The 26,014-nt window shown below is 41.2% G+C and overlaps 1 protein-coding gene across 3 annotated transcripts in view; it reads right to left on the reverse strand.

Annotated features, from left to right (window-relative positions):
- Window positions 1-17,871: 17,871 nt before the first annotated feature.
- Window positions 17,872-26,014, reverse strand: part of LOC138851231 (uncharacterized) — a 13,110-nt gene continuing 4,967 nt past the window's right edge. For 2 of the 3 annotated variants that reach the window (XM_070080103.1, XM_070080102.1), the window contains exon 2: window positions 17,873-25,666. In XM_070080103.1, coding sequence (XP_069936204.1) covers window positions 24,240-25,666 — 1,427 coding nt within the window. In that variant the 3' untranslated portion in view covers window positions 17,873-24,239. Of the gene's footprint in view, window positions 25,667-26,014 lie in introns of all 3 variants that reach the window. The other variant, XM_070080104.1, reaches the window with a different exon arrangement.

The raw sequence follows: 26,014 nt of genomic DNA on the forward strand, positions 1-26,014 counted from the left end.
TAACTTTTGTTTGAAGATGGAAAAGTAGACACAAAAGGAGTACAATGCGATATTTTATTCAATGCGTTCCACTCTCAAGCCACTATGTGGGTGAAATGTAGTCAAAGGATGTCATACAGTAGGACCCCGTATCCGCGGACCTGGTTTCCATGGTTTCAGTTATCTGTGATTTACCGTGGCCCAAAAAATAACTCTAAATTTTGCTTAATAACGACCTCAAAGCGCAAAAGTAGTGACGGTGGGAGTTGTTCAAAGAGAAAGCTGTGAAGTGCTTCCCATCAGTGAGAAAGTGTTAATTCTCTAGTCATTGTGTCTAATTTATCAAACTTTAAAATAGGTATGTAAGTCAATGAAAATTGTGATGAATGGTTTGAAAAACCGACATGTTGAAGATTGAGACACTTATGCAGCATATGGGAATCTTTATTCAGGAAACGTTTCGCCACGCAGTGGCGAATCGTTTCCTGAATAAAGATTCCCATATGCTGCATAAGTGTCTCAATCTTCAAGTCAATGAAAAACAACTTATATGTGGGATTCGCTACCACCCGCAATTTCGGTACCCACGGCAGGTCTTTGTAATGTATTCCCTGCAGATACGGGGGCCCTACTGTACCGCATTTGTTTTCACCTTTCCATCGTGTTGGTATTTAAAAGACAATTTACAGGAATTGTTGTTTTGTAGAGAATTACGCTCTTAATCGTGTATACTTTAACTGTAATGGATAAATTCATGTTCTTTAGAGATTCCAATCTTACAAGAGGTTTGTCTCATTTGTTTTACGTAAATAATTTGTGTTCCTAATGTTTTGACTTAGAAATGTGTTATATTCTCAGTGTTTCAATTTATAGATTTGTTGTTTGTGGTCCTGAACCTGTTATCCATTCAATACAAAGTCCGGTTAACTGGACTTGAGTCCTAGAGGTGGGAAGTACAGTGCCTGCACTCTAAAGGAAGGGTTTGGGATATTTGCTGTTTAGTGAGATTATTTAGGGGTCAGTGCCCCCACGGCCCGGTCTGAGACCAGGCCACGTGGTGGATCAGGGCCTGGTCATCCAGGCTGTTACTGCTGGCCGCACACAAGCCGACATACAAACCACAGCCTGGCTAGTCAGGTGCTGACCTTAGGTGAAAGTTTCTTTTTCGGGTTGCCGTGCCTTGATGGCAGACGGCCAGCGTGTAAAAAAAGTAAGGATAATTCCATCATGTATGTTTGTAACTACGGATCGGTTTAAAAAAAAACACGTAAACAAACACTAGGATATATTTATTAGAAAATGTCTCAGTTCTGGGACCTTAATTGTTACTAACACAGATTTAATAGAAAAAATTTTGGTCTGTGGACTTTGATCATTTCTAATGTACAAAGGTTAAAATGGCCAATATACAGGAGGGCAGTGCATACACACCACTATTTTTCAGTGTTCCACGTTTTCATTGGCTTTCAGTGGAGTCGTTCCATCCGCCAGTGTCACTGGCGGATGGAACAAATGAACGGTGGCTCAGTTCAAAGCCAACGAAAACGTGGAACACCAAAAATAGGCACTGTATATGCAGGGCCCTCCAGAGTGAGGTTGTGACGCACGGTGACCTGAAGAATGACATATTGGGATGAGGTCAGGTAGACAGTGGGATCACGTGACTCTTGTGTTGTTACGTAGGTGGTGCTTTGCCTGGTTGACTATTATACATGCTAATGTTTTTGAAATTTTGCAATTTCCAGTACAGGCACTTCTCGACTTATGATATTTTGACTTTACGATGATGCAGAAGCAATTGTTTGGGCGATGAAACTTAATTACCCAGCATGAAGGTGGCTGTCCCTAACTTGTATTCATTTGTGATGAATGGTTTGAAAAACCGACAAGTTGAAGATTGAGACACTTATGCAGCATATGGGAATCTTTATTCAGGAAACGTTTCGCCACACAGTGGCTTCATCAGTCCAATACAGAGAGGAAGGCGTAAGGAGAGGAGGAGAATGAGGTAATCAGTCCCTCAACCTGGAGTCGATGTGTTCAGTCCATCAATCTTGTAGAATGACCCTGAACACATCGACTCCAGGTTGAGGGACTGATTACCTCACACTCCTCCTCTCCTTACGCCTTCCTCTTTGTATCGGACTGATGAAGCCACTGTGTGGCGAAACGTTTCCTGAATAAAGATTCCCATATGCTGCATAAGTGTCTCAATCTTCAACTTGTATTCATTTATTGACATTTCAGTATTCGTATTTAATTATAGTAATTATTTATTTACTATTCGGTGACAATAGTTATTTAATAGTGACAATAGTTATTTATTTATTTAGCATAACACATTCATAAACACGCTAAGATAACAGGGATATCTTGCTACTCCTACTTACACTTTGGTCACACTTCACAGACACGCACATGCATATATATATATACATACATCTAGGTTTTTCTCCTTTTTCTAAATAGCTCTTGTTCTTTTTTATTTCTTCTATTGTCCATGGGGAAGTGGAAAAGAATCTTTCCTCCGTAAGCCATGCGTGTCGTATGAGGCGACTAAAATGCCGGGAGCAATGGGCTAGTAACCCCTTCTCCTGTATACAATTACTAAAAAAGAGAAGAAGAAAAACTTTATAAAACTGGGTTGCTTAAATGTGCGTGGATGTAGTGCGGATGACAAGAAACAGATGATTGCTGATGTTATGAATGAAAAGAAGTTGGATGTCCTGGCCCTAAGCGAAACAAAGCTGAAGGGGGTAGGAGAGTTTCAGTGGGGGGAAATAAATGGGATTAAATCTGGAGTATCTGAGAGAGTTAGAGCAAAGGAAGGGGTAGCAGTAATGTTAAATGATCAGTTATGGAAGGAGAAAAGAGAATATGAATGTGTAAATTCAAGAATTATGTGGATTAAAGTAAAGGTTGGATGCGAGAAGTGGGTCATAATAAGCGTGTATGCACCTGGAGAAGAGAGGAATGCAGAGGAGAGAGAGAGATTTTGGGAGATGTTAAGTGAATGTATAGGAGCCTTTGAACCAAGTGAGAGAGTAATTGTGGTAGGGGACTTGAATGCTAAAGTAGGAGAAACTTTTAGAGAGGGTGTGGTAGGTAAGTTTGGGGTGCCAGGTGTAAATGATAATGGGAGCCCTTTGATTGAACTTTGTATAGAAAGGGGTTTAGTTATAGGTAATACATATTTTAAGAAAAAGAGGATAAATAAGTATACACGATATGATGTAGGGCGAAATGACAGTAGTTTGTTGGATTATGTATTGGTAGATAAAAGACTGTTGAGTAGACTTCAGGATGTACATGTTTATAGAGGGGCCACAGATATATCAGATCACTTTCTAGTTGTAGCTACACTGAGAGTAAAAGGTAGATGGGATACAAGGAGAATAGAAGCATCAGGGAAGAGAGAGGTGAAGGTTTATAAACTAAAAGAGGAGGCAGTTAGGGTAAGATATAAACAGCTATTGGAGGATAGATGGGCTAATGAGAGCATAGGCAATGGGGTCGAAGAGGTATGGGGTAGGTTTAAAAATGTAGTGTTAGAGTGTTCAGCAGAAGTTTGTGGTTACAGGAAAGTGGGTGCAGGAGGGAAGAGGAGCGATTGGTGGAATGATGATGTAAAGAGAGTAGTAAGGGAGAAAAAGTTAGCATATGAGAAGTTTTTACAAAGTAGAAGTGATGCAAGGAGGGAAGAGTATATGGAGAAAAAGAGAGAAGTTAAGAGAGTGGTGAAGCAATGTAAAAAGAGAGCAAATGAGAGAGTGGGTGAGATGTTATCAACAAATTTTGTTGAAAATAAGAAAAAGTTTTGGAGTGAGATTAACAAGTTAAGAAAGCCTAGAGAACAAATGGATTTGTCAGTTAAAAATAGGAGAGGAGAGTTATTAAATGGAGAGGTAGAGGTATTGGGAAGATGGAAGGAATATTTTGAGGAATTGTTAAATGTTGATGAAGATAGGGAAGCTGTGATTTCGTGTATAGGGCAAGGAGGAATAACATCTTGTAGGAGTGAGGAAGAGCCAGTTGTGAGTGTGGGGGAAGTTCGTGAGGCAGTAGGTAAAATGAAAGGGGGTAAGGCAGCCGGGATTGATGGGATAAAGATAGAAATGTTAAAAGCAGGTGGGGATATAGTTTTGGAGTGGTTGGTGCAATTATTTAATAAATGTATGGAAGAGGGTAAGGTACCTAGGGATTGGCAGAGAGCATGCATAGTTCCTTTGTATAAAGGCAAAGGGGATAAAAGAGAGTGCAAAAATTATAGGGGGATAAGTCTGTTGAGTGTACCTGGTAAAGTGTATGGTAGAGTTATAATTGAAAGAATTAAGAGTAAGACGGAGAATAGGATAGCAGATGAACAAGGAGGCTTTAGGAAAGGTAGGGGGTGTGTGGACCAGGTGTTTACAGTGAAACATATAAGTGAACAGTATTTAGATAAGGCTAAAGAGGTCTTTGTGGCATTTATGGATTTGGAAAAGGCGTATGACAGGGTGGATAGGGGGGCAATGTGGCAGATGTTGCAAGTGTATGGTGTAGGAGGTAGGTTACTGAAAGCAGTGAAGAGTTTTTACGAGGATAGTGAGGCTCAAGTTAGAGTATGTAGGAAAGAGGGAAATTTTTTCCCAGTAAAAGTAGGCCTTAGACAAGGATGTGTGATGTCACCGTGGTTGTTTAATATATTTATAGATGGGGTTGTAAGAGAAGTAAATGCGAGGGTCTTGGCAAGAGGCGTGGAGTTAAAAGATAAAGAATCACACACAAAGTGGGAGTTGTCACAGCTGCTCTTTGCTGATGACACTGTGCTCTTGGGAGATTCTGAAGAGAAGTTGCAGAGATTGGTGGATGAATTTGGTAGGGTGTGCAAAAGAAGAAAATTAAAGGTGAATACAGGAAAGAGTAAGGTTATGAGGATAACAAAAAGATTAGGTGATGAAAGATTGAATATCAGATTGGAGGGAGAGAGTATGGAGGAGGTGAACGTATTCAGATATTTGGGAGTGGACGTGTCAGCGGATGGGTCTATGAAAGATGAGGTGAATCATAGAATTGATGAGGGAAAAAGAGTGAGTGGTGCACTTAGGAGTCTGTGGAGACAGAGAACTTTGTCCTTGGAGGCAAAGAGGGGAATGTATGAGAGTATAGTTTTACCAACGCTCTTATATGGGTGTGAAGCGTGGGTGATGAATGTTGCAGCGAGGAGAAGGCTGGAGGCAGTGGAGATGTCATGTCTGAGGGCAATGTGTGGTGTGAATATAATGCAGAGAATTCGTAGTTTGGAAGTTAGGAGGAGGTGCGGGATTACCAAAACTGTTGTCCAGAGGGCTGAGGAAGGGTTGTTGAGGTGGTTCGGACATGTAGAGAGAATGGAGCGAAATAGAATGACTTCAAGAGTGTATCAGTCTGTAGTGGAAGGAAGGCGGGGTAGGGGTCGGCCTAGGAAGGGTTGGAGGGAGGGGGTAAAGGAGGTTTTGTGTGCGAGGGGCTTGGACTTCCAGCAGGCATGCGTGAGCGTGTTTGATAGGAGTGAATGGAGACAAATGGTTTTTAATACTTGACGTGCTGTTGGAGTGTGAGCAAAGTAACATTTATGAAGGGATTCAGGGAAACCGGCAGGCCGGACTTGAGTCCTGGAGATGGGAAGTACAGTGCCTGCACTCTGAAGGAGGGGTGTTAATGTTGCAGTTTAAAAACTGTAGTGTAAAGCACCCTTCTGGCAAGACAGTGATGGAGTGAATGATGGTGAAAGTTTTTCTTTTTCGGGCCACCCTGCCTTGGTGGGAATCGGCTGGTGTGATAATAATAAAATAAAAAATAACACATTCATATTCGACCTAGGATAATTTCAACTTACGATGGGTTTGTCAGAACGTAAACCCATTGTAAGTTGAGGACTCCTGCATTATGGTCTGTGGTGTCGGTGATGGATCAACATTCATAAAATGATTTTGTGTGTACAGTAGAACTCCCCCTTATCTGCAGGTCCAGTTCCCATGGCTTCAGTTATCCATGATTTACTGTGGCTGGAAAATAACCCATAATTTTGCTTAGTAATGGCCTCAAAGTGCAAAAACAGTCATGGTGGTTGTTCTTCTAAGCCTAAGAGAAGCTGTGAAATGCTTCACTTATTGTGCTCCATTTATTGTGCCTAATTTATCAATTAAACTTTATTATAGGTATGTACGTAATCGAAAACAACATGCAGTGGAACCTCGGTACTGAAACAGCTTCATACTCGAACAATTCGGTATTCAAATGCTTTGTTCAGCAAACGAATCGCTTGGTAGTCGACCGTTTGCATGGCACTCGACCAAACAAACACAACCTGCCAGAACTTCACTGTAAACTATTTTGTGTTTCTTCGCATTTTGTGGTGTTTTTATATTGTATAAATAAGTCACCATGGGGTCTAAGAGTGTTAATGATAACAGCCAACCAAAAAGAAAACTGATTGGAAAAAATTCATTTGGTACTCGAACAGCCTTCTGGAACAAATTAAGTTTGAGTGCCGAGGTTCCACTCTGTCTGTGGCAGGTCCTTGGAACGTATCTCCCATGGATACGGGGGTCCTACTGTATTTTGTACCTTGTTTGTAAGTACTGTATAGATCGTTGTAACTCTGGTGTTCGAGAATCAGAGGTACCTTGGAACTATCAAGAATTATTTAGTTATTTAGTTTTGTGTGTATTTAACTTGTTTGTTAATTGAAGAAATGAGACACTTGGGCAGAATTTGGGAATCTTCACTGTGGAAATGTTTCTCCGGCCATTGGCTTCTTCAGTCCAATACTTAGAATGGTGGAAGATGAGGAGGAGTTTGAAGTAATCAGTCCCTCAGCCTGGAGTCGATGTTTCTGGTCCATCAGTCTTCACGCATACGTGGTACTTTTCTCAAGCTAGATGGACCGAGCGCATCAACTCCAGGCTGAGGGACTGATTACCTCAGACTCCTCATCCTCCACCGTTCTTCTCCTTATTGGACTTAAGAAGCCACTGGCTGGTGAAACGTAGCCCTAATAAGGATTCCCAAATGTTGCCCAAGTCTCTCAGTCTTCAACTTGTCAGGTTTTCCAAAATATTCACGTTAATTCATTCTTGTTTAAAAAAGAAACAATTTCAGATAGGAACTTTACTGAGATATTTTGGACAGCCTTCATCAGGCAGCCAGTGTGCTCAGATGGGAGCACTGCAGAAGTATGAAGTAGGTAAGGTAAGGGAAGTGGGTTAGAATCCTTCCTACGTAAGTCATGCTTGTTGTAAGAAGAGACCAAAATGCTGGGAGAAAAGTGCTAGTAACACCCCCTGTATAAATTACTAAATGCTGGCAACAAGGGGCTAGTAACACCTATATAAATCAGTTAGTGTAAAGAGAAGGAAAGCTGTCGTCTCTTCTTTTCCGGGTCACCTGCCTCAGCGGGAGATGACCTTTATGCTGAAAAAAAAAAAAAAAAAAAGCTTGAATGCAAGGTTTGGTTAAGCTGAGAACTCCATGATTCCGTTGGATTGAATTTTTTGCTTGGATTCGTGCAGCTTCCAGGCGTTTGTGTTGTGTGTCCTCTCTTTTGTGACCAGCTGGGTGTCCTCTTCAACAGGTGTGTAGTCTGTTCCCTGTGTATCAGACAGGTACACTTTGTGAGTCCTTCATGCATGCTGGTGCTCTTTCAGTCTGTCCTATAGGCTAAGAGGTCTCTCGCATGTTTCTGGTCACAACCCTCGCATGGAACCATGTAAACACCCGTGTGATTGTGTTCCAGATGGTTATCGTTGTGATTGTCAATGGCGCTGGGCGTGTCTTTAATGGTGTACACATTTTTAATGGTGCTGGGATGTCTAATGGTGCTGAATATGTCTTTATTGTGCTGGACGTGTCTTTAATGGCACTGGACTTGTCTATTGGTGCTGGTTGTGTCTTTAATGGCACTGGATTTTTCTTTAATGGTGCTGAACATCTCCCATATGGTTTTGCTGGAAATTTTAGTACCAGGAAGATAATGTTGCATTCTTCCTGCAGATTTTGGCAGCTGCAAGTCCTGTAGGCATGCAGGATAATGCTAATATAAGAGAGCACTGCAACAGGCCTACTGGCCCATGCTAGGCAGGTCCAAGTCGCATCCACTCAAGAAGGAAGGAGCACTGCTTGGTTCATGGTAGTGGTGTGAGCTGCCTAGTTTGTGGTGGTGTGAGCTTCCTGGTTCATGTTGGTGGTGTGACCAGACTGGTTTGTGGTGTGAGCTGCATGGTTCGTGGTGGTGGTGTGAGCTGCCTAGTTTGTGGTGGTGTGAGCTTCCTGGTTCATGTTGGTGGTATGACCAGACTGGTTTGTGGTGTGAGCTGCATGGTTCGTGGTGGTGGTGTGAGCTGCCTAGTTTGTGGTGGTGTGAGCTTCCTGGTTCATGTTGGTGGTGTGACCAGACTGTGAGCTGCATGGTTCGTGGTGGTGGTGTGAGCTGCCTAGTTTGTGGTGGTGTGAGCTTCCTGGTTCATGTTGGTGGTGTGACCAGACTGGTTTGTGGTGTGAGCTGCATGGTTCATGGTGGTGGTGGTGTGAGCTGCCTGGTTCATGGTGGTGGTGTGAGCTGCCTGGTTTGTGGTGGTGGTGTGAGCTGCCTGGTTCATGGTGGTGGTGGTGTGAGCTGCTTGGTTCATGGTGGTAGTGGTGTGAGCTGCCTGGTTTGTAGTGGTAGTGTGAGCTGCCTGGTTCATGGTGGTGGTGGTGTGAGCTGCTTGGTTCATGGTAGTGGTGGTGGTGTGAGCTGCCTGGTTTGTGGTGGTGGTGTGAGCTGCCTGGTTCATGGTGGTGGTGTGAGCTGCCTGGTTTGTGGTGGTGGTGGTGTGAGCTGCCTGGTTTGTGGTAGTGGTGTGAGCTGCCTGGTTTGTAGTGGTAGTGTGAGCTGCCTGGTTCATGGTGGTGGTGTGAACTGCTTAGTGATGGTGGTGATAGCAATAGCATAATAAATCAGTTTCGTCGTAAGGTCTTCAGTACATGTATATTGCAGACGACCGAGAATGACCCTCCTCGGGAAAAACATCAGTTAAGTTTCCGTCTATAACCGAGCCTTTAATATCATTTGTCCCTCTATAACTGAGTTCCACCATTTTCATCTTCCTTCTTGTTTCTTCAATATATTTATGTACAGTAGAGTCCCCATATCTATGGATTATGTTTCCGCTGTTTCAGTTAGCCATGGTTTACCGTGGCCCCAAAATAGCCCTTAATTTTGCTTAATAATAACCTCAAAGCACGAAAGTGCTGATGGTGGCAGTTCGTCTAAGTCTAAGAAAAGCTGTGAAGTGCTTCCCATCATTGAGAAAGTGATAATTTTCTGATATTTTTTTGATGTCACCTTTGAACCATTTGTAACATTTTTGATGTCACCTTTGAACCATTTGTAATATTTTTAGTGTATTTTTGAATGTGTATACAATAGTGTAGAGTGTACTGTAATAAAGAGAATAGAGGAAATCAGCTCTAATGTACATTGCTTATGTTTGCATACTAGTCGGAGAGCTGGTCGTAACTCCGAGCATTCGTTAAACGAGTACGTCACTAAGTGAGGAGAGGCTGTAATATTATTATTATACACAATGCAGGTCCCCAACATGTTTGTAAGTTGAAGATTTCCTGTATTATGAATATTTTCCATAATTTAGGAGGCCCCAATGTATTTGTAAGTCAAGGACTTACAAATACATTGGGGCAGCCTAAATTATAGAAAATATGTAGTACCACTGTACTACAGTGGTACCTCGGTACTCAAACTTAGTTCATTCCAGAAGGCTGTTCGAGTACCGAAGAAATTTTTCCCAACCAGTTGTCTTTTTGGTTGGCTGTTATCACTGATCTTCGTAGGGCCCCATGATGACTTATTTATACAAATAATATGAAAAAAGCACCAAAAAATGCAAAGAAACGCCAAATAGTTTACAGCAAAGTTCTAGCAGGTTGTGTTTGTTTAGTTGAGTGCCGAGTAAACTTTCAACTACCGAGCGATTATTTTTTTTACCAAACAAAGCGTTCAAATACCGAATTGTTCGAGTAGGGAGCTGTTCGAGCAACGAGGTTCCACTGTATATGATATATGCAGTGTCTTGAATCGTGACATATTAAAATGTCTTAATGTAAATGTCTCATCGATTTGTGGTGCAGGTGAGATAGATTTATCACCTAGGCCATTACTTCCACTAGGCCTTCAGGGGAGTTGGGTAGGAGGGCTCTTGATCCATGGAATTAGAGCTACTTTTTTTTCTTCCTCAGGTCAATCCTGATTACCTCCCATTCTCCAGGTGCTGTATTTCCCCTTTGGGTTTAGTGCTTCCCTGAAATTACATCCTTTTGCTATAAAAGAATTGTGATAGTGCACTGTACTCACTTATTTGGAGTTGCAGGGGTCAAGTCAAAGCTCCTGGCCCTGCCTCTTCGCTGTAGATAATACATAAGTACTGCTCAACTCTGAACTATAATTTAGGTGTGTATGGTTCAGGTGCGTATGATTGTGTATGGTTCAGGTGCGTATGATTGTGTATGGTTCAGGTGCGTATGATTGTGTATGGTTCAGGTGCGTATGTTTGTGTATGGTTCAGGTGTGAATGATTGTGTATGGTTCAGGTGCGTATGATTGTGTATGGTTCAGGTGCGTATGATTGTGTATGGTTCAGGTGCGTATGATTGTGTATGGTTCAGGTGCGTATGATTGTGTATGGTTCAGGTGTGAATGATTGTGTATGGTTCAGGTGCGTATGATTGTGTATGGTTCAGGTGCGTATGATTGTGTATGGTTCAGGTGCGAATGATTGTGTATGGTTCAGGTGCGTATGATTGTGTATGGTTCAGGTGCATATGATTGTGTATGGTTCAGGTGTGAATGATTGTGTATGGTTCAGGTGCGTATGATTGTGTATGGTTCAGGTGTGTATGATTGTGTATGGTTCAGGTGCGAATGATTGTGTATGGTTCAGGTGCGTATGATTGTGTATGGTTCAGGTGCGTATGATTGTGTATGGTTCAGGTGCGTATGATTGTGTATGGTTCAGGTGTGTATGATTGTGTATGGTTCAGGTGCGTATGATTGTGTATGGTTCAGGTGCGTATGATTGTGTATGGTTCAGGTGCGTATGATTGTGTATGGTTCAGGTGCGAATGATTGTGTATGGTTCAGGTGCGTATGATTGTGTATGGTTCAGGTGTGTATGATTGTGTATGGTTCAGGTGCGTATGATTGTGTATGGTTCAGGTGCGTATGATTGTGTATGGTTCAGGTGCGTATGATTGTGTATGGTTCAGGTGCGTATGATTGTGTATGGTTCAGGTGCGTATGATTGTGTACTTGGATCATTCACTCACATAGGTGAGAGTGAATGATCCATTTTACTCATTTAACCCTTAAACTGTCCAAACGTAGATCTACGTTGACGTGCGTAGTGCTTCTATCATAGATCTACTTTTTTTTTACATGAGAAAGCATGTAAAATTGGACATAGATCTACGTCCGGAGCGCTACGCACGTAAATGTAGATCTACGTTTGGGCAGTTTGAGGGTTAAGCTAGGTACAGGCATACCTGGTTAATATGGTGTTTTGCTTAAGAGCGCTTCGCTTCAGAGCGCCTCGCTTTAGAGTGCCTCACTCTAGAGCGCCTCGCTTCAGAGCGCCTCACTTTAGAGCGCCTTGCTTCAGAGCGCCTCACTTTAGAGCGCCTTGCTTCAGAGTACTTTGCTAATATGACGCTTTTCAACTATATATTCAGATTATTATTTTTAACACTTGCCTTCCTCTTAAGATAGTTTTTGGCAATTTATTGTTTTGTATCATATTTTTAGGCCTAGCTGCATGTAATAAACAATAGTGTGAACATGTTTTTAGGTTTAAATATGCACCAGCAAGTGGAGAAAAAGGCTGTGAATCGCTTTGAGGAGGCAGTCTGGAACCTAACCTGCCGTATTAGTCGGGTAGGCCTATATGCAGCAGTCATTTCTAACGACCATATTGTGTGTGGTGTTCTGAACGTGTTTTGATTGTTAAGAAACAATTTTAATACATGTTTGTATTATTTTCACAAGCATTTGGTTGTGTTTTATGTATTTTAAGGTGGTTTTAAATTCCTTAAATGTATCTTAGCGTTTGTTAATTATATTTCCAAGGTTACGGACACTTGTCCATCAATTCTGTTATCAAGCTCTGCCATGTAGTGGAATTTCAGATCATGGAGCTGGTGGGAATTGAACCAATGGCCAGTGAGTCTTTATGTTATGGAATGTCCACACATTGTATTGGAACATTCACACACGACAATGGAACATCCACACACTATAGTGGAACATTCACACGTGACAATGGAACATCCACACACTATAGTGGAACATTCACACACAACAATGGAGCATCCACACACGACAATGGAACATCCACACACTATAGCGGAACATTCACACACAACAATGGAGCATCCACACACTATAGTGGAACATTCACACACAACAATGGAACATCCACACACTATAGTGGAACATTCACACACGACAATGGAGCATCCACACACTATAGTGGAACATTCATACACGACAATGGAGCATCCACACACTATAGTGGAACATTCACACACGACAATGGAACATCCACACACACTAGTGGAACATTCACGCACGACAATGGAACATCCACACACGACAGTGGAGCATCCACACACTATAGTGGAACATTCACACACGACAATGGAGCATCCACACACTATAGTGGAACATTCACACACGACAATGGAGCATCCACACACTATAGTAGAACATTCACACACGACAATGGAACATCCACACACTATAGTGGAACATTCACACATGACAATGGAACATCCACACACACTAGTGGAACATTCACACACGACAATGGAACATCCACACACACTAGTGGAACATTCACACATGACAATGGAGCATCCACACACACTAGTGGAACATTCACACATGACAATGGAGCATCCACACTCTAGTGGAACATTCACACATGACAATGGAACATCCACACACTATAGTGGAACATTCACACACGACAATGGAACATCCACACACTCTAGTGGAACATTCACACATGACAATGGAACATCCACACACTCTAGTGGAACATTCACACATGACAATGGAACATCCACACACACTAGTGGAACATTCACACATGACAGTGGAACATCCACACACTCTAGTGGAACATTCACACATGACAATGGAACATCCACACACTCTAGTGGAACATTCACACACGACAGTGGAACATCCACACACTAGTGGAACATTCACACATGACAATGGAACATCCACACACTCTAGTGGAACATTCACACATGACAATGGAACATCCACACACTCTAGTGGAACATTCACACATAACAATGGAACATTCACAATTACAAATTACTACAATTTTTCATGTAACATTCTTTTGGGTATTTGCTGTTATGTGTATGTATTCCCATTATAAAATTTTCCCCCCCAAAATAATGTGTACTTAAACTTACATTCCAAATATAACATTCTTTGTGATAAAACATTTTTTTAAATAGATATTTTAACATTCTCAATTTTTAAATATGCCTGGACTGTGTAAGGAATATCTTAAACAGTGTTTTGTGTATACAGTGGAACCCCGGTTAACGAACTTTTTTCACTCCAGAAGTATGTTCAGGTGCCAGTACTGACCGAATTTGTTCCCATAAGGAATATTGTGAAGTAGATTAGTCCATTTCAGACCCCCAAATATACACGTACAAACGCACTTACATAAATACACTTACATAATTGGTCACATTTGGAGGTAATCGTTATGCGGGGGTCCACTGTACAGTGGAACCTCAAATATTGAACTTTCTTCGGTCCAGAAGGCTGTTCGAGTGCCTTTACCGAATGAATTTATTCCCATCAGGAATAATGTTAATTAGATTAGTTCATTCCAGACCCTCAAAAATACACTTATAAAAGCACTTACAAAAATACACTTACATAATTGGTCGTGTTGGGAGCAGTTCGATTTTTGAGGTTCCACTGTACTCTTGTATGATGTGTATACCAGAGGTGTATATCCAAGGTATGTATACTGATGAATTTTGGCCTATTATTGTATCTCACTCATGTTGCAAGCGCTGTATCAGGGGTGATACAACGCTTGCAGTATTGAATGTGATTGTGTTTGCTCTGAGGAAGGAGAGGATCATTCCAGTTCCTTGGATCCAGAGCCCTTTCAACTCTGGAGCTGGAAAATTACCATGGGGAGCACTAAACCCATAGGGATTATACAGTGCTTGTTAGGGGGAGGGGATAGAAGGCATTCAGGGAACTGGAGCACAGATCCAATTCCCAAGATCAAGAGCCCCTCACAGCATCAAGGAACCTCCCTTGAGGGGGAGAAGGGGTCAGAAAAAAAGGGCACATCTCACAGCAGTCAACTTGGACTTGCCTAGCATGGGCCAGCAGGCCTCCTGCAGTGCTCCTTTATTATTGTCTTGATGTCCTGACTACACTAGTATACATCTTATTATTATTTTCGTCATTATTTTTATCATTTACTCATTATTCAGTCATTATTATTATTCAATCATTATTATTAGTCATTATTATTCAGTCTTTATCAGTCATTATTATTATTGTCATTATTATTCATTATTATTATTATTGTCATTATTAATTTTGTCAGGATTATTATTATTATTCAGTCCATTATTATTATCATTATTATTCTTTGGTTATTATTATTATTATATTGAGAAGTGCTAAACCCACCAGGATCCTCCAACACAGTTGACGGTGCCGTCACCTGCGTCACGAGCACCCTCATCTCTTGATCCAAGGTATTAGAGCACTCTCCCCTTCCCCGGATCAAACACGGTTACCTCGTGTCCCCCCCCCAGCACTGTACGACCCACTAATAACCGCGTTGAGGCGTCTGGTTTAACCAGCGAGTGGTTTAAGATGTTTTTTATAATTCTTGCTCTTATAAATAAACAGTAATTACAGTTTGTTATTATTTAGTCTTTACTGTGTACACAGATGGCTTGTGTGTGTACATGTGTACGGTTTTTGTGTCAGGTACACCTGACAAGTTGTGTATGTCATGTGTATATATGTAACAGAGTACACCTACCATCCGACTTACGACCGAGTTCGGTTCCGAGAAACTGGTCGTAAGTCGAAATGGTCGTAAGTCGAACTTTACTACTGAATATCAACAAAACATTTTTGTAATGACTTTATTTTATTGTTTTATTTTGGTATTTCATGTTTTACTTTACTTTTTATGTTGTTAATACTGTATTTTATACTGTAAGGTTTAGGATAAATACTGTGTACAACACAAATAGTGGTTTATTTCCCAGAAATTTGGCATAAAAAACACGGTCGTAAGTCGAGTGGTGGTAAGTCGAGCAGGTCGCAAGTCAGATGGTAGGTGTTTTTTATATACATAAGTGTCTGTATTGCGTATATAAACTGAAAGGTGTATATCTGTGTACATATACACTGGTAGTTACATTAATCAGTAATAATTGCACCCTTGTCCATTTATCCAACATTTTTGCGGATAATTCTACTGTTATCAGTAAATGTAATCCGTACGTGCTTAGTACACACCCGTCAGTGTAATTCACAATACAGTGTTACCTTGACTTATGAGTGCCCCAACTTAGGAGCTTTCCGAGTTATGAGCCGTCGCTCGGTTGATTTTATGCTTCGAGTTACAAGCCAAAATCCAAGTTACGAGCGAGCTTCAGATATGCCGCCACTAGTTGGAGGCGTATCTGAAGTCAAATCCAACTCTGTACCCAGAGGAATGTCAGGTACTTGGTCTCATCCCACATGCTCTTCCAAGAAATAACTGGAAGGATAATACTCGTACATTAATCCCAGATTGTAGTGACGCACCTCGTCCCTTGTTTGGTTCTCATTTAAATCCAGGGAAGAGGTACCTCCATTTTAACACTCAGAGTTTTTCCAGAAACATTAATGAAGGCCTCCGTAATATTTACCTGCCTTACGGAAGTTCCTGATAGTGGTGGGTGGAGTAGTGATGGTGGTGGGCAGAGTACAGATGGTGGTGGGTGGAGAAGTGATGGTGGTGGGCAGAGTAGAGATGATGGTGGGTGGAGAAGTGATGGTGGTGAGTGGAGTAGTGAAGGTGGTGGGTGAAGTAGTGATAATAGTAGGTGGAGAAGTGATTGTGGTGGGCAGAGTGATGGTGATGGGTGGAGTAGTGAAGGTGGTGGGTATAGTGATGGTAGTGGGTGGAGTAGTGATGGTAGTGGGTGGAGTAGTGAAGGTGGTGGGTATAGTGATGGTAGTGGGTGGAGTAGTGAAGGTGGTGGGTATAGTGATGGTAGTGGGTGGAGTAGTGAAGGTGGTGGGTATAGTGATGGTAGTGGGTGGAGTAGTGAAGGTGGTGGGTATAGTGATGGTAGTGGGTGGAGTAGTGAAGGTGGTGGGTATAGTGATGGTAGTGGGTGGAGTAGTGAAGGTGGTGGGTATAGTGATGGTAGTGGGTGGAGTAGTGAAGGTGGTGGGTATAGTGATGGTAGTGGGTGGAGTAGTGAAGGTGGTGGGTATAGTGATGGTAGTGGGTGGAGTAGTGAAGGTGGTGGGTATAGTGATGGTAGTGGGTGGAGTAGTGAAGGTGGTGGGTATAGTGATGGTAGTGGGTGGAGTAGTGATGGTAGTGGGTGGAGTAGTGAAGGTGGTGGGTGGAGTAGTGAAGAGTGTAGGAAGTAACTTAAGCGAAAGAGTTTGACGGATTTTTTTTTTTTTTTTTTGAGGCTGGAATGGATTAATGGCATTAAAATTAATTTCAATGAAGAAAACTGTTTTGAGATACAGTGGTACTCCGAGTTTCATACAGTGGTACCCCGGGTTTCATACAGTGGTACCCCGAGTTTCATACAGTGGTACCCCGAGTTTCATACAGTGGTACTCCGAGTTTCATACAGTGGTACCCCGAGTTTCATACAGTGGTACTCCGAGTTTCATACAGTGGTACCCCGAGTTTCATACAGTGGTACCCCGAGTTTCATACAGTGGTACTCCGAGTTTCATACAGTGGTACCCCGAGTTTCATACAGTGGTACCCCGGGTTTCATACAGTGGTACCCCGAGTTTCATACAGTGGTACCCCGAGTTTCATACAGTGGTACCCCGGGTTTCATACAGTGGTACCCCGGGTTTCATACAGCGGTACCCCGGGTTTCATACAGTGGTACCCCGGGTTTCATACAGTGGTACCCCGGGTTTCATACAGTGGTACCCCGAGTTTCATACAGTGGTACCCCGAGTTTCATACAGTGGTACTCCGAGTTTCATACAGTGGTACCCCGAGTTTCATACAGTGGTACCCCGGGTTTCATACAGTGGTACCCCGGGTTTCATACAGCGGTACCCCGGGTTTCATACAGTGGTACCCCGGGTTTCATACAGCGGTACCCCGGGTTTCATACAGTGGTACCCCGGGTTTCATACAGTGGTACCCCGGGTTTCATACAATGGTACCCCGAGTTTCATACAGCTCCCAACTCGAACAATTATGTAGGTGTATTATTGTAAGTGTATTTTTAGGAGTCAAAACCGGACTAATCTAATTTACATTATTCCTCATGGGAACAAATTCATTCGGTAACGGCACTCGAACGGCATTCTGGAACGAATTATGGCTGAAACTCGGGGTACCACTGTACAAGCAAAATGAGAGGTACCATCTGACTTACGCCCGAGTTCGGTTCCGACCAACTGGTCGTAAGTCGAAATGGACGTAAGTCGAACCTTACTACTGAATATCAACATCACATTTTTGTAATGACTATTTTATTGTTTTATTTTGGTATTTCATTTTTTACTTTACTTTTTATGCTGTTAGTACTGTATTTTATACTATAAGGTTTAAGATAAACACTGCGTACAACACAAACACTTGTTTATTTCCCAGAAATTTGGCATACAAAACATGGTCGTAAGTCGAGTGGTATGTCGAGCAAATAATAAGTTAGATGGTAGGTGTACAAGGTAGGTCACGGAACGAATTAAACTCGTAAGTCAAGGTACCACTGTACTAAATATAACCCTTAAAAATAATAATAATAATAATAATAATTATATCAGCATAATACATTGTATAAAGGAGAATGACATTTGGGTGTAAATACATAAAGTCCCTCGATGACACACTGCTTTTCTCAGGTTATCCTGGGTGGCTAACCCTCCAGGGTTAAAAATCCGAACGAAAATTTTATATTTCTAGCATTTCCCTCAAACTTAAATCATTTACAATATTAGTGAGTGTAAGTGTAAATATAGGTGATTGTAAGTGTAAATTTAAGAGTTTGCAATGAATACAAGGGAACTGAATATTGTATTAGTTTGTGCTATATGGCTTTAACAAGTTAAGTTCCTTGGATTAAGAGCCCCTCACTGGCATCAAAGACCCTCCCCTTGAGGGCAGGAATTTGATTATTAACATAAAAGGGACACAATCAATTGTTTAACCCTTTGAGGGTCCGTCCCGTAGATCTACGGCTTTACGTACAGGATCCAAACCGTAGATCTACGTCATGAGCTCAGCTCACTCTGATAAACTGTGAGTGGTACATTTGGGCCTAGATATGAGAGAACTGTGAGTGGTACATTTGGGCCTAGATATGAGAGAATACATCTATGTGGTATGTGTGCACCACATAAAACAGATCCTGCAGCACACTGTGTATAATGAGAGAAAAAACTGAAATCATGATTTTTCGATTAAAACAGCGACTTTGCAGTGTTTTTTCGTATGTTTTTTATAGTTCTATTTGTGATTTCTTGGTCTCATAAGATAGAATGGAAGACATATTACAGAAATAGAGATGATTTTGATTGGTTTTAGCACTGGAAATGGCTTGAAACTGAGCTCAAAGTAGCAGAAATGTTAAATTTTTGCCGATATTCAAGAGTAAACAAACGGCCTCACACGTCTAATACACGCCAGCTGGTGGGTCTAATATACATTCACAAATATGGTTGTGATATTTATACAATTATTACAATATTGCATAACAGTAAATCTTCTGTTTTTGGTGTGAATAAAAATTCATTATGTGAATAAAAAGTCAAAATGGGATTTATTTGTAAAGCCTCAAAACATAACTAATGAACAGAGGAAATGTTAGTTTAGTTCCAGGAATACCTACATTGTTTATTCTGGACCCTATTTTGAAATTGGAATATTTTGAACTTTGTGTTAAATTGGCCAAATTAACAATTTCCGATCACTTTAATTTGTAGTTGAAACAGTTGACTTGGCGATTTCTTGTGCTCAATCGATAGAATAGAAGTAATACTAGTGAAATAGCTAAGAATTTGGTTGACTGGAATAATGTAATTGGCCTAAAATGGGAGTCAAAGTCGGCAAAATCGCCGATTCGTAAATATCGCTGACACATCAAAATTCGCGAGAGCATAATTTCGTCAATTTTCCATCAAATTTCGTACTTTTTGTTTTATTACCTTCACAAAAAGATTCTCTACCATTTCATAAGAAAAAATAACAATTTTTTTTTTTTGAAAATTCTTGGACACTGGGGCACCACTTCAGATTTGGGCCTTGGACCCTGAAGGGGTTAATGTCTGGGAGGATTACAGTTATTGAAATATTATATTTATATTTTACACATGTTCGTGACATTGAAAATACGCAATTATAGTTTTTTATGCAATTAGTTGATGCTGGGATACATTAGGGAGAGGAGGTTTTTTTAGTAGTACGTAGTTTTGAAGATGTTGACCGAGTCATTGGTTCGGGAGATGTCTGGCAGAGTTCCAGATTTTTAGAAAGTCCTTATATATTACGCTGGGTATATTGTACCCGCTGGGGATGAATATTAAAATATATCTGTTGTAATGGCAGTATTGTTGATACTGAGGAATGTGATGTAACGATCATTGATGTGAATGATGTAATAATCATTGATGTGAATGATGCAATGATCACTGACATGAATGATGTAACTATCATTGGCGTGAACAATGTAACTATCATTGACGTGAATGATGTAATCATTGAAGTGAATGGTGTAATGACCATTGACGTGAATGGTGTAGCGATCATTGACATGAATGATGTAACAATCATGGACGTGAACGGTGTAACAATCATTGAGGTGAATGCATGGTTCATTGTAATACAGGCGCTCCTTGCTTTACAATATTTCGACTTTACGATGGTGTGATAGTAATGCACATTCTGTACTGTACATTTATTGACAGGATAAACTTTAATTCATTTATTTACTTTTCAATACTGGTACAGCTTTTCCTCACTTAACGACGGAGTTCTGTTCCTACGACCACGTTGGTAAACAAATTCGTCACTAAGTGAGGAACATACTATAATGGTAGTGAGTTTGTGTCAACCATCTCTGATATTGTTATGTCACCTTGGCACCATTTATAACATTTCTGGTATATTTTTAAATGTTTATACAATAGTGTACTGTATATTGTAATATAAAGAATATAGAAAATCAGCTCTAATATACATTGTTTAGGTATGCATACTGGTCAGAGAACCTGTTATAAATCTGAGTCGTCGGTAAACGAGTACGTCACTAAGTGAGGAGAGGCTGTATTTAGTTATAGTAATTATTTGTTTATTCATTGACGGTACAGCCAATAGACTAATAGTACAGCCAATAGACCCCTGGCTGTCTTCAAGCTGGCACTGGACAAACACCTAAAGTCGGTACCTGACCAGCCGGGCTGTGGCTCGTACGTTGGATTGCGTGCAGCCTGGTTGATCAGGCTCTGATGCACCAGGAGGCCTGGTCACAGACTGGGCCGCGGGGGCGCTGACCCCCAGAACTCTCTCCAGGTAAACAGCCTCTCCTCACTTAGCAACGTGCTCGTTTACCGACTGCTCGGATTTATGGCCAGCTCTCCAACCCAAATAATGTATATTAGAGCTGATTTCTATTCTCTTTATTACAGTATACAGTACACTACTTTTCAACATATACACCTACCATCCGACTTACGACTGAGTTCGGTTCCGAGAAACCGGTCGTAAGTCGAACTTGACTACTGAATATCAACAAAACATTTTTGTAATGACTATTTTATTGTTTTATTTCATGTTTTACTTTACTTTTTATGTTGTTAGTACTGTATTTTATACTGTAAGGTTTAGGATAAACACTGTGTACAACACAAATACAGTGGACCCCCTGTTCACGATATTAATCCGTTCCTGAGAGCTCATCGTAAACCAAAATTATCGGAAAGTGAATCAATATTCCCCATAAGAAATACAGTGGACCCTCGATTAACGCTATTAATCCGTTCCTGAGAGCTCATTGTTAGTCAAAATAATCGTTAGTCAAGTTAATTTTCCCCATAAGAAATAATGGAAATCAAATTAATCCGTGCAAGACACCCAAAAGTATTGAAAAAAAAAATTTTTAACACATGAAATGTTAATATTAATACACACAAACTAAAGAAGACATGCACAGTTACATGACACTTACCTTTATTGAAGATCTGGTGATGATTGATGGGATGAGAAGAGGGGAGTGTGTTGATGGTCTTAGTGTTTAGAAGGGGAATCCCCTTCCATTAGGACTTGAGGTGGCAAGTCCTTTTTCGGGGTTACTTCCCTTCTTCTTTTAATGCCACTAGGACCAGTTTGAGAGTCACTGGACCTCTGTCGCACAACATATCTGCCCATAGAGGCCTGTACCTCCCGTTCCTTTATGACATTCCTAAAGTGTTTCACAACATTGTCAGTGTCACCATTAAACACTTGTTCAGGTTTCAGTCCTTCACTATGTACTCCTTGAATTCCTGCACATATTTTTCAGCTGCTTTTTGGTCCAAACTGGCAGCCTCACCATGCCTTATCACACTATGTATGCCACTCGATTCTTAAATCTCTCAAACCAACCTTTGCTGGCCTTAAATTCACTCACATCACCACTAGTTGCTGGCATTTTTCTAATTAAATCATCATGCAACTTCATAGCCTTTTCACATATGATTGCTTGAGAGATGCTATCTCCTGCTATCTGTTTTTCGTTTATCCATACCAATAACAGTCTCTCAACATCTTCTATCACTTGCTATCTCAGTTTTGAAAACATAATTGCACCTTTGGCAAGAACAGCTTCCTTGATTGCCGTTTTCTTGGCAACAATAGTAGCGATGGTTGATTGGGGTTTTGTGTATAGCCTGGCCAGCTCGGAGACACGCACTCCACTTTCATACTTAGCAATGATCTCTTTCTTCATATCCATAGTAATTCTCACCCTTTTTGCTGTAGGGTTGGCACTAGAAGCTTTCTTGGGGCCCATGGTGACTTATTTTGCAGGTGCAATCACTAGAAAGGCTGTGATAATATGAAATGTTCCGATTGTATGCTTGGAAGCGACCGTGGTGGCTGGCTGGCTTGTAAACACTGGCCAGAAGTGGACGCGTCTCAGACGGAACGAATAGTGTTGGTCAAGTTTTTTAGCGCTAATCGAGGCAAAATTTTTGCGATAAAATGTATAGCTAGTCAGATTTATCGTTAATCGATGCCATCGCTGGTCGAGGGTCCACTGTAATGGAAATCAAATTAATCCATGCAAGACACCCAAAAGTATGAAAAAAAAACTTTTACCACATGATATATTAAGTTTAATGCAATATAATAATTACAATAACAATAATAACAATAGAATAATCACAATAGAATAATTGACACTTACCTTTAATGAAGATCTGGTGATGATTGATGGGATGGGAGGAGGGGAGAGTGTCGAAGTTTTTAATGTTTACAAGGGGAATCCCCTTGCATTAGGACTTGAGGTAGCAAGTCCTTTTCCGGGGTTACTTCCCTTCTTCTTTTAACCCTTAAACGGCCCAAATGTATATATACGTTCACGCGCGTAGCACCCCAAACGTATATATACGTTTTCTTTGTCATTCATTCAACATTGCCACAATAAGCCTGAGTCACCTAGACATGAGAGAATGGGTGTGTGAACTCACTGTGTTCCATATTAAAATAATTGGGGATGCCTGGGTACCATATGCTCTTTTTTCCTTTTAAAAGAAAAGATTTTTTTTTTCCTCAAAAAATTTGGGGCGCTACGCGAGTGAACGTATATATACGTTTGGACCGTTTAAGGGTTTTTGCCACTAGGACCAGCTTGAGAGTCACTGGACTTCTGTCACACAACATATCTGTCCATAGAGGCCTGTACCTCTCGTTCCTTTATGACTTTCCTAAAGTGGTTCACAACATTGTCAGTGTACAGGTTGCCAACACGGCTTGCAGTAGCTGTGTCAGGGTGATTTTCATCAGAAATGGTGTGCACTTCAAGCCACTTTGCACACATTTCCTTAATTTCAATAGTCATTAGCACCCTTGGTCTCAATGGGTTGGCACTAGAAGCTTTCTTGGGGCCCATGGAGACTTATTTTGCAGAAACAAGCACCAAAAACAGTGATAATATGGATAATATAGAATGTACTGAATGTATCCTTAGATGCACGCACACTGGCTGGCTTGTAAACACTGGACATGTCTCGTACGAATCGTATCGCATACCAGGCTTTGTAATGGGAACCGAGGCAAATTTTTTGCGATATAATGCTTCGGATACCGGATTTATCGGATACCGATGGCTTCGCGAACCGGAGGTCCACTGTAGTTAGTTTATTTCCCAGAAATTTGGCATAAAAAAACACTGTCGTAAGTCGAGCAGGTCGTAAGTCGGATGGTAGGTGTACTAGAAATGTTACAAATGGTGAAAAGGTGGCGTTAAAAAAATATCTGAAGATAGTTGACTCTGCCTCGATGGGTAACGGACAATGTGTTAATAATAAAAATAATTTTTGTATCATATTTGTATTCGACTTAAGATATTTTCAACTTATGATGGGTTCTTCAGAAAGTAACCCCATCATAAGTAAAACTAAGTGGTTATAACTATGACCACATTTTTTAAAGGGGTGGACCGGTGAGCCAGTGGAAGACCTTGGTCAGATGGCCAAAAGCTCCAATGGTGGGTCATCATCTAAGACAGCATCAGGAAACTCTTGTTTCCTGACAAATCTTACCTAACCTAACCATTGTAAGTCGAGGACCTGGAGAGAGTTCCAGGGGTCAACGCCCCCGTGGCCCGGTCTGTGACCAGGTCTCCTGCAGTTTTAATGGCACTATTGAGGAATGTGAAGTAGTAATCATTGACGTGAATGTGGGTTTATTATGGGGTCTATATCAGAGAGCACACTAGTTGTTTCGCTTAGGTGTGACAGATTCTGTGGAGAAAATCCCCTTTTCATCTGCCTCGCAAATGATGTCAATAAGTCTCTTGTTCATAACTTCATTTTGGCCAGAGCATAACTCTCCAATTATGGGCTTATATGTGTGGTAAAGTGTGTTTTTAGTGAGGCGTTCTCCAATTGGCTTTTCAAGTAAAGGAAATAACAGCTTTGCCATTCCTATCTTTATACCATTAACAACTACTTTGATTGGTAAGAGAAAAGGCTTGTCTAGGCATGAAGGCTGTGATGCTTCGTTGACATGAATACTAGTGCTCAGTGTTCCTAAACTCAGAGTACAACCAAAGAGGAACCCTGCAATGGAAGTCCTCTCCCACTCTAGTTCAAACTGTTCATAGCTCCAGCTGGCAGCAGGTGAGCCCAGCTTAGCAGCAAGCTTAGTGAAGGTAGAATGGTAGAGGTGCAGCAGGCGATCTAGATGGGCGCTCCTGATGGCGCGAGTAGTTGACGTGTAGAGGAGATACTGTAGATCAAATATTGGATTGCCCCAGCTACTGGTACCCCAGTCAATGATTTTTAATGCTTCAATTTCTTGATGACTTTCATGTGTCTGTGAGGCACTGTGGCCTTCCTGTGAGTCCTTGTGAGTTGCCTGCGAGTCTTCATGACTTGCCTGTGCCACTGGGCTCTTATAACTGTACATTATATTATTAATCCAATAATCTCCATGATTTAAGCACATGATACCTTCTCTGTCCAGCACTATTGCTGAATATTTATCTAGTAAACTCTGTTTACAGGCTTCGAGTCTTTGTGTGACATCTCTCTTGTCACTCAGAGTCCTAAAATATGCAATGGCGATGTCTAACATAGCAACTCCTACTGGTTTAAAAAACTTGAGGTGCTCCAAAGTGGGCCGAAAGCAAGGGTATTTATTACGGAAATCGTTTTCCCGATAGAACGCATGTGAAAGGGCATGAACTCTGGCAATGTGTTCTATACTGACCTTAAGATGCTCAAAATCCAGCCCTTTACGTTTGTCAAAAGTGTTGTATCCATGGATTTTAAGGTTTTCCATTAGTAAGACATTCTCATTACCAGTATATCGCCCATAGATCAATTGTGGGATGGTTATTCTGGGCTCCTCAGAGGCTCTGTCTGCCTGGAACTCATTGAGCTCTTTAATTATCTTCGTATATACCAAGTACTCCTTCTGGCCAGTATTCATCATCTTGTTCATTTCACGATTCATCAGATCCAAACTGTAGAACTTTGCCGCCAAGTGGTGGACGACAGTACTGTCTGGTGACTCAGGTGAACCATCTTGTAACACAGGTGAACCAGCTTGCGACGCAGGTGAACCACCTTCCTTCACCTTCACCCAGACATCAAGCAACACCAACTCAGACTGGAACGCATCACCTGGACCATAACCTGAAACAAGAAAAAATTCCAAGAGACATAATCTCATCTTAGTCGAACCTCTCCATTACTCCACAAAACCAGGAAACAATTTTAATATCTACCAAAAAATAAATAAAAAATTACGCATTACTTTTGAAAACAATTTCCCAATGTCACTTCTTAAAATTTAGATAATGTGTGTTAACAGTTGTAATTAAAAAATTTAGCCAGTTCATATTTTATCAGCTTAATTATTGTAATAGTAATTATTAACGGCACAAACAAGTGACAACTCTGGGTAGGTATGAATGTAGGCTGGGCGAGTAGTTGGATGGGTGTGAGTCAAACCTGCACAGCATGGGCCAGTAGGCCTACTGC

Source organism: Cherax quadricarinatus, unplaced genomic scaffold, assembly GCF_038502225.1.
Source record: "Cherax quadricarinatus isolate ZL_2023a unplaced genomic scaffold, ASM3850222v1 Contig147, whole genome shotgun sequence".
Classification (NCBI taxonomy): domain Eukaryota; kingdom Metazoa; phylum Arthropoda; class Malacostraca; order Decapoda; family Parastacidae; genus Cherax; species Cherax quadricarinatus.